The sequence below is a fragment of the Echinops telfairi genome, unplaced genomic scaffold (assembly GCF_000313985.2).
Source record: "Echinops telfairi isolate 266 unplaced genomic scaffold, ASM31398v2 ScPeMD7_25;HRSCAF=90, whole genome shotgun sequence".
Taxonomy (NCBI): domain Eukaryota; kingdom Metazoa; phylum Chordata; class Mammalia; order Afrosoricida; family Tenrecidae; genus Echinops; species Echinops telfairi.
This window is the reverse complement of record NW_022103922.1, coordinates 32,456,102-32,465,455: the sequence shown is the minus strand read 5'-3', so window position 1 is coordinate 32,465,455 and position 9,354 is coordinate 32,456,102. Positions and strand designations below refer to the sequence as shown.

General features: G+C 52.4%; 1 protein-coding gene across 1 annotated transcript; it reads left to right on the top strand.

Annotated features, from left to right (window-relative positions):
- The first annotated feature begins 1,148 nt into the window (after window positions 1–1,148).
- On the top strand, window positions 1,149–3,803 carry FAM205C (family with sequence similarity 205 member C). Its single transcript, XM_045289378.1, has 5 exons — window positions 1,149–1,292; window positions 2,019–2,064; window positions 2,557–2,617; window positions 3,511–3,631; window positions 3,789–3,803. The coding sequence occupies exons 1-5, from the start codon at window positions 1,149–1,151 to the stop codon at window positions 3,801–3,803; spliced, it is 387 nt and encodes a 128-aa protein (XP_045145313.1).
- Window positions 3,804–9,354: the final 5,551 nt, after the last annotated feature.

Below are 9,354 nucleotides of genomic sequence, written 5' to 3'. Positions count from 1 at the left end.
AGGTTGGGCATCTATTGAGTGCTCGCCATGCCTGCTGGAGAAAGAAGAGCCACATAGCTTCTTCACTGTCCCCGGGGCCAGGCCTTCTCCGAGAGTAGAGTAGGACTGGTTAGTCGCCGTCCTGGAAACCCACAGGGGCAGTTCTACAGGGTTGCTATGAGTCGGCATCAACTCAATGGCAGTGAGTTTGGTTTGGTTTGGGAAGGCTGAATTGGAAAACTCGTGTCCTTCTTAAAGTTTAAAAACCAGGTTCTAGGTGAAGGAGAAGAGAAAGCCCCTTCCATCAAGCAGTCAATATGCAGAGCAGATTGAGCAGACCCAAGCAAGCAACCAGTTGATGGCCCTTAGTTGAAAGGGGCCCCTACCCCATCTTTGCAGGTAGCGTGCATCTCCCTAAGCAGGTGTGAGTGGGAACATCTGTAAGGGCAGCTCTGGACAAACAGCCCTTGGACAGGCCTCCCTACGTGAGGCTCATTCCTGTGCCTCCAGGTGAGAAGGGTTAAGAGGGTTTTTATCCCACTCGCTTAGACTGGCGACATTCCTTCCTTGCTCCCATAATGTCATTTGAAGATACTGTCACCTGGTCCTTTTCTGTCACATCAGCCTGCATCACGCCTGCCAGTCACCCACAGTTTGTAACATCAAAGCCTTCCGTTTTCAAACTTGACCCAGACTCTGCCTACCTTAAACTCTTGCGTGTGCTTCAGGTGTGTTTACAGCACAGGTGAAGGGATTTGGGGGGGTGGGGGGGTTCTTATGTCCTAGCTACTTCATCTTGTAAGGTGCCCTGGGTACTGAAACACTCCGTTTCTGGGGATGGGTGACAACATTGTGGTCGTAACAGGGAGCTTTGCCACCAGGTTGGTGTCAGCTGTAGAGAGCAGAGATGGTTGAGAGTCCAAAACTGACTGTAACCGCGGCACCTTTCATCACAGGCGCTGTAACCCTCACAGAGAGCCAGATGTCTTCATCGATGGACTGCGCATCCCTAAGACAAATATAGACCTTTGACACCATCTCTGCCTCGTGACACAGGAAGGCTTTATGATGCAGCCAGTGTTCTGGCTCCACCCCTGTGAGGCAGAGATGACTAGGCCATCCCAGTACCCTGGGATAACTGGTCTCCTTGTGCTGACACAGCTTAGACCATGTTGAATCCTACCTTTGTAGTGTGGGATATTATATATCCCTTATATGCCTATGCCTCTCTCTTCATCATTATCCTAATTCTTTGGCGAGTGAAGAAGAGACCCTGTGGATTAAAGTTGGAACCTACCAAGAGCACCTGCCAGGTAGGGGAACATGCTAGCCGCTCATTCAGCTACTTCCCAGACAAGAATCTTTTAAACCATCACGTCCCCCTCTTTATCGTCTATGCACCCCATTTTTGATAAGCAACCCTTCGGAACTTCTAGGACAGAAACAGGTGGTCTCAGATCCAGGACCTTCCTACGGCATGTGTTCCCTCACTTGGGGTCAAGTCCTACTAGACATGGAGTCTGCCTCACTGGATCTGAGAATACCTCCCCATTTGGGTAATTTTTCTGGTTGGTAGTTCTCCAAAGCTTTGGTAAGCCTAAGAACCACTAGCCCTTCCCTCCGCTCCATTTTGCTTCCTGCGTCATCCTACGGGCCCCACAGAACTTCTCCTGGGCATGAGATGGAAGGTCTGCAATAGGGAAGAGCCTTGAAGCGAGTCAGGAATAAAAAGAAGAGGGGAATGTCGGAGGGGGAAAAGTAGACTAGGGTTTCACAAAGGGGTCGTGGTGATGGCTGCAAATAAGGTCAATGGACTTCATGAAATGTAGACTGAGAGATGTTTAACATGGCAGATGGTTTCTTCTATAGCTTACTACAATCAAACAGAAACATAAGATGGACTAGAGAAAGAAAAAGTAGAATCACATAGAAAATATAGGAAGATCGAAGAGGACTGGAATGTGTTGATGGGTCTTATCTCATTTTGAGAGTCAAAGAAAATGGTGTCCCAGCTTAGCATTCTCTTTTGTCTCTTTAAGCGACACCGAAGAGTCAGACAAAGGACTAGAGACGCAGCATCAAGAGGTAACGTCCCGGGCTCTCCTCCGACTCCCATTCACTGCGGGTGAGGTTCTTTTTAAAAAAACACACACTTACCTAGGGAGGATTCCATCTGCAAATGGACACCTTCTCACAGAAACTTCCTTGGTTGCAATACCAACCTGGGAATGTTCCAAAATTCACTACCTCATTCCCCTGAAGATCCTTAATGATGTGATTTACTAGAGTTTGGGGGGTTTTCTGACCAATGAAAGTCATTTTAGCTGTCAATTTCACTACACAGAGAACGAGTGTTCCCACGCACAATCTTGCCTCCCTCACATTGTGGTTATGAAGATCCAATGCACACTGTCTTCGTGGGATAGCACGCAGTTTGAGTTGCACAGGGACGTACCCTAGACTATGACGGGGAGGTTCAGTTTCCTATCGTTCAGAGACCAACGCCTTCTAGTCAATGTCCCGGGGAATGCCCCTGACTCTCTCCTGTCGCACTAACACTGTCTTCTGGTTTCTCAGCTAGGAGGTCTTCCCAGAAAGAGGCTAAGAAGCCATGGCAACTTCTCTCGGTCATGAAAAGGTGATTTGCTCCTGGTTGTCTCCCAAGCCCCCTATGGCCTGTGATCACTTCTTGACTTGACCTGGAGCATGGATAAGGATAGGAAGGATGGTTGGTTCACTGGTTGAGGCAGTTGCATAGGCCGCGGGCGGGGCGGGGCGGGGGAAGGGGTCCCAATACCTCCAAATAGAAGACTCCCAATTTCATTCTTGGTATTAGAGACATAGCAGTCCTTAAATTCAAGCTTGACTAGTGAATGATTATAAGCAGACTCTAGTCAGGGTGAGACTCAGCAGTGAACGTAGCTATCCAGTTAAAGCCATGGATTTTGTGTAAATACACCATCACCTCTGTTGGTCTGTCTCCAGGGAAGTTAGCGGAGATCTCTAGAGAGCACCATACTGACTTAAAGAGACTCTGGGCAGCACCAGGGCCACCCCACACTGCCAGAATGCAGGGTTCCCACAGCGATCGTGGGCCCCACCCTCCAGAATTTCTGAATAACAGGCTTTGCTTTCTTAACTTCAAATGAGGTTGCACCTGGAGCTGTTCCTGGTGGTGCTCATTCTGCTGACCACCAGACACCCTCGCCTGCCTGGTTCTTCCTCTCCTAGTCCAGCTTCCCAACCCAGTTCAGCAGAGAACTGACCTCACTCCCCAGTCCTCTCAAAAGACCCAACCCACCCGTGGATTGTCTTAGACCTTACGCAACAAGATATCAACCCTTCAGCCAGGGCTAACCTGTTGAACAGAACTTTTGTCCTGAGTAAAGCAAATCAGTAAACTCCCAAAGGGGCACCCAGGGCTTCCAATCCTTACCCCTAGACCCATCCCACCTCCCATCCCACCACCTGCCGCCCTCTTCCAAGGAGGAGCTGGCGCCCCTCAGTAACAGTCATTCTTTCCCTTCCCAGCCACAATTGGCTTCCTGAGGAGGGAAGGGTGAGGCGGCTCCTCTGCGCAGACCCCTGCTGCCCCACCTGCGACGATGTGGCGCTGGAGATCCAGCAGCTGTTCACCCGTGAAAACAGCCTGGTCGCCCCTTCTTCAGCGAGGGCGACCCAGAGCTCCTCTTGCACAGAGATTTTGTCCCTGTCTACTGTCTCTCTCGAGCAGAGTCTGAAGCTGCCTTGCCAACATTCCAGAGAGCTTTTAATGGCATCTGGAACCTCCACACTGTCCCAATTCACAGACCAAGATTCCTTAACCCAGACGACTAGCCCATCAAGCGGCCAAGATTACTGGACTGCACCCCTGGACCTAGGCCAGGAATGTCCACTGCCAAATGTGCCCAGAGACCTGAGAACGATGTCTTCTTTACGAACTGAGGAATGCATGGACCCTGCCACCCAGCCACATCCTATGGTTTTGTGTAACGACGCTGTCCTTCCTTCCCATCTGCCGTTCCTCAGTAGTGACGTCCTCAGGCTTCTTGAGGTTCATATTAAAAAATGGGTGCATTTCCTGAGGTGGGGACTCCCCAAACGTGTGGAGGAGTCCCTGAGCCAGCTGAGGCAAGACCCACCACTGTCATGCCAGCCTGAATATAGCCAATTAGTTCCTCTCGTCATGAATGATATTGCTAATGCCTGTGCTGAAACAATTGGGACCATTTGTCAGGATACTGGGGCCTCCCATATGGGCAGCCAGCCCCGCCAGGCCATGTGGGATTCCGAATGGTCCAGAAGGAACCCAGAACAAAGCCACCGAAGTCCCCCCTGCCAGAAAACCCCAAGATCTGAGCCTCTGGCTTTGCCCACTTGCACTCTCGAGGTCTTAAATAACCTCTCTCCGCACTCTGGAGGTCAGGCTGAAGACACGGGGCCTCACGGGAAGCCAAACCAACTATTCTACGGCCTCCCTCGTCTCCACAGTGAGTCTCTACTTATCACCTTCAAGGACTCTCAGGGCGTCCCTAAAAATAGCATATCCCAGCCTGCCTCGAAGGTTCCTCTTCTCTTCAACAAGCCCTCCTTTCTCCCTCTGCTGCCGAATAATCCACCTCACTTAGCTACACCTTCTTCCCCACCTACCCACACGTGGGTATCTCCCCCTGACCTTCAACAAATGCAGAGCAATTTCCCTTTTCTGACTCTGGGCGAGTATGAAGCTTTGGAGTGGCACCTGCTTCGAAGACAGCTCCAGCTTCAGTGGGACTTGCCCGCTGCTTCCCAGAGCCACATGCAGTCTGAGTTCCAGGCCACCAACCAATCTCCTGAGACTTTCTGGCCCCCCGTGTCTGTCTTGCCAAGGGAACAGCTCTGGTTCCCAGACCATGCCTGGAGGCTGCTGGAGTTGCACTTCCAGAAAAAGCTGATCTACCATCACTGGGGCCTGCCCCAAATGATAAAGCAATCCATCCGGCTACTCCTGCCCCCTACTGACCAGCAGCCCCTACACTGGAACAGCACAGCCTTGGACACTCTGACTGTGGCCCCGCCTGAAGGCCCAGAGGCCAATGAGGTTAGTGACCCGATGCCACACTGGCTCACACAAACCAAAGCAATGCTGCAAAGCCACATCAACTCCAAATGCTGGCAGATTCACCAGGGCACAGTCCCTGCCCCTGTCTGTCTCTCCTGGGACGGCAGAGTTCCTGAGAACCTGGCAGTGGTTCCCTTCCCTTGCGTTGCAGACCCTGATCCTGACCCACGTCCGACAGCTGTGCCTGGGATGCCAACAGGCCTGGATCAACAGTTCTCCTCAGGCGCTGTCCTTGGGCACACACAGTTGTCCGTGTCTCCGGCTGAGGGAGCCACTGAAGAACAGGAGACGACTTTAGGTCAGGGGTCAGGTCTGCCTGCTCTCACTCACATGATTGACTCTACGACCGTGGTCCCAGCAATCATTAGCCCATCTGAACTCACAGAGATGCTCCCCGAGCTTGGCAACATCAAACCAGAGCCTGTGACTGAGCTGATGACATCTGAAGAGCCACGTGAAGGCAGCCCTGGGCCAGGCTTTGAAGAGGACGAAACTTGCAAAGACAGTGCACAAGGGGTCCTGACCAGTAGGCTGGAGGAAGAACACCTGGGCACTGATGCCGATATTCCACACTCTCTCAAGACAACCATCTTGAGCAAACTAAATTTACATCTGGAGAAAAAGATCTTAGAGATGCAGTCGGGAATTCCCATAAAGGCAAGGGAGTCTAGAGATCTAATGACAGCAGCCTCAGAAAACATATCCACTCAGGAGGTACGTGGGAGTCCAACTGACCAAGGGAAAGCATCACTCCCTGAGAGCCCCATCCCACTAGATATTGAATGCTCCATCCCACCAAACACTGAATGTTCCCTCCCACCAAATATCCCATGGGCCGCAGATCCAGAATGGGTCTGCTATAAAAAACAGCTGGCCGGTGAGCTAAGGGCCATCCAGCAGACCCAGAAGCAAGCTAGTTCCAGTTCTGGTTCCGCCCCCTGGGGCGACAAGATCTCACCCCCCAGTGAGGAGGCAACCGATGTGCAGGTGCTTCGTGTTCACATGGAGACCAGCGTGAACAGCCCCAGCCTGGAAGACATCTGGGGCTCTGGGTCCCAAAGCCCAGGGAAGAGCAAGGGCTCAGCCCAAGTACCCACACTGACAGATAAGAAACAACACCCACAGGCACTCAGACCCGCAGGAGATCATGGAGAAGGGGACGCAGGGCTTGGGGTTCCCTTGACCACAGAAAGCAGACATACTGAGGAAGACCAGAGGCCAGCAGGCACACCTCTGAGCAGGTCGTCCCGAGCTCCCCAGAGGAGGAGCCACAGTGTCCATCTTGCTGCCTCCTGTCAGCAGGGTCTGCCGCACATTCATCAGCTCAAGCCCCCAGAGGCCCTGCCAGGGGTCCGTAGGGGGAAAGAATCTGATAAAAGTGGCTTGCAACAAGGCAGTCAGACCAAGCTGAAATGCATGACAAAACCAGCCAGGAGTCCTGAGACAGCCCCGCCTGTGGTGGCCCGGGCTCCAGAGTGTCATCCCCTGCTGCGCCCACTGATGGAGGGAAAGCCTTTGCAGGGCCAGAGTTGGAAGGGTGAGCATCTGCAGGGCCAAGTGGCAACAGCCCACAATGCCCAGAGCCCTGGTCCTACAGCATCTGGCTTAAGAAGTAAGATGACACACTTCCTTCACAGCATCAATCCCAAGACCAAAGGCAAAGCCAATAAAGAACCCATGTTCTGTCCGGCAGAGAAAGTGACAAAAACAAAGAAAACCCCCGAGAAGAGGCCGGTCCCAGCCCCAGGCCCAGAGGGGCCGGGGCCAGGTCCCACAGAGGACTCAGCAACAGGAGACTCCAACCCCCAGTCTCCTCCCGCTGAGAAGCATGTGGGCCCAACCTTTGGGGATGAGCCCCAGGTCCCGGACAATCAGCTTCGGTACCGCTTTCATCAACTTCCCTGTGCCTCAGTCCTGGGCCACGCCCACCACTGTCCTCGGCACTGTCCCCGGGCAGCTCGTACCATCCAAGCAAGAAGCCCACCTAAGGTCCCAATCCTCGTCTCGGAGCGAAACATTGCAAGCTTGAAGGGGACTTGTCCTTTTCATTAAGCTGCAGGTGAGACAGAGTGTCACAAATATATCTTTAATCAAAGAACTGTCTTCTTGCCTCCTCTTGTGAGTCGTCATGTGTTACAGGGAGGGAGGTTTAACTCCACACACACACACACACACACACACACATTCAGATGGGCCAGCATGCCCAACAACCCCTCCCAGCAGCCCCTGCCTGGATAAAGGAACTTGAGCATAGTTTGCAAGGGCCTTGTTTAAGATGAAATCCAGGTAAAGGTCGAACTGAAATTCAATCATGGCTTCGGAAGATGATGTTGGGCACCGGGGGTAGCAATGCAGATCTGAGCCCAGTGTGGAACCACTACACCACCAGGGCTCCAAAGGCAGTACAGCAGATGTCAAAACCAAAATACAGAATCTCTCCTCCTCGGCTCCCTGCTGGTACTGACAAGATCTTTCTGGAACACCCATCTGGGAACCTGTTGAGGCCCTGTTGTCTGTTTCCCACTTCCACCACTTCTCAGCTGATGGAAAGAGGGGCTCCTAGAATGGAGATCTGAATTGGAAGTGGAGAGGCAGAAAGTGAAGCAGGTAGGGAGAGGCTGTGCTTAGCAGTATGACTACCTGGGGCAGCGTGTGATGTTCCTGGCCAGGACATGATAAGGGAAAAAAGATCAGGGTTTTCTTTGTCCGCAAACCCAGAGTCAACCCAAAGCCTGAATGTGTTTTGAAGAAGGGCAGTGACTAAACGTGGAGCTTCGGTCTGCTTGCAGATCATGTCATGTGAGCAGTGAGCTGAGCATTACGGTTCTGGGAAAGAATCGCAGAAAACAAAACACAAGGGGTTTTCTAAACAGAACCCAACCTGACAAGTTACTGCTGGCAGCTTGGCCTTGTCCCCGCTGCTGGGTCTCATTCCTCCCCTACCTGGACCTGAGGTCCTTCGGCCTTGCTTTCCTGAGTGTAGGACAAGCAGTGGTGCCGGACTCCCTCTGCCATTTCCCCTCCCAGGACTGGCCTTCACCTCAGAAGATGAGTCTGGTTTTTGACTCCACCAAGCACTCACTGCACCTGAGCCCCCTCCCAGTGCCCCCAGATCTACCTCCACTGGATCCAAGCCATCCCACGAGACAGAGGGGGACTGCTGCAGAGGGCTCCCGAGGCGATAAATCTTTACGCAGAGGTCTAGCAACGTCTTCCCCTCGCAGAGCTGCTGATGGATTCGAACCTCAGACCTTTTGGTCAGCAGCCAAGAGCTCTAACCACTGCAACCTCTGTGCCACCAGGGCTCCTTTCCTGGAGGCAACCCCTCGACTTAAAATTGTTCCCCATTACCTACCCATCCCTACCCTTCCTATGCTCCACTTCATGTCAGAAAGCACTAAAACTACGCACTTTGACAGTCAAAAGATCAGCAGGCTTTTGGAAAATGCCCTGCCCATTAATTCCAGGAATCTGGAATATACTGTGATAAGAGCCTCTCACATACGGCTTAGCTGCTCTGAACTGAGGTGAGATTCTGGCCGCCTTTGCCTCTTTCGATGACTGTCCAATAGCTTGCTATTTGGGGGAAATAAGAGTGATAACTCTCCGTGGAATGATTATATGCCATTCTCTGACATCCTTGGAAGGGAGCGGCACGAGGAGGGTTGAGATCTGTAGATAGCGGCTAGGAAATAGAAGCTCTCCGATAGTACCCTCCTCCTGGAGAGACTAAATGTTCTTCCTAGGAACCCGCAGGCCCCTCAGCTCTCCAGGTTGGGGCTCCTTCTCCCATTCAGCCCCACCTGTGACCCTGCCCCCAGTAGCATCCCCACCAAAGGCAGCCCCTGGTGTCCTGGCCAAAGAGCCGGACTTCTCACAGGTGAGGCTCGAACTCAGTTCTCTTCAACTCCTGAGCGAGGACAAGTGAGCGTCTACTTGCTTCTCCTGTTAACTTTATCAAAGCAGGCAGTGGTCCCCAGGGGGGGGAAGACTGGAACCCCTGGATTTCATAAGGGAGCCACAGTAAAACAGTGCAGTGTTGTGCTTGCTTGACTCAGTGGAAGGTCAAGTGTGGGTTAAAGACTTGGCTCATCCTTCCTCGTTGGAAGAAAACTTCTGGCTGAAGGGCCAGAGAATGGTTTGAGGACAAAATGATAATAAACAGAGGCAAAGGGCAGCAGAAACTAGCACTCAAGAAAAACATTCAAAAAACATTGACTGAGTGTTTTCATGGTTGGGGCGTGGGGTGGGGGGCAGGAGGGAGGGATGAAAAG

What these genes read in the sequence shown, in the direction of transcription:
- FAM205C (XM_045289378.1), top strand. Translation starts at nt 1,149, where the DNA reads ATGTTGAATCCTACCTTTGTAGTGTGGGATATTATATATCCCTTATAT. An exon ending in CTACCAAGAGCACCTGCCAG is followed by an intron (nt 1,293 to 2,018) that starts GTAGGGGAACAT and finishes TGTCTCTTTAAG; the next exon opens with CGACACCGAAGAGTCAGACA. An exon ending in TAGAGACGCAGCATCAAGAG is followed by an intron (nt 2,065 to 2,556) that starts GTAACGTCCCGG and finishes CTGGTTTCTCAG; the next exon opens with CTAGGAGGTCTTCCCAGAAA.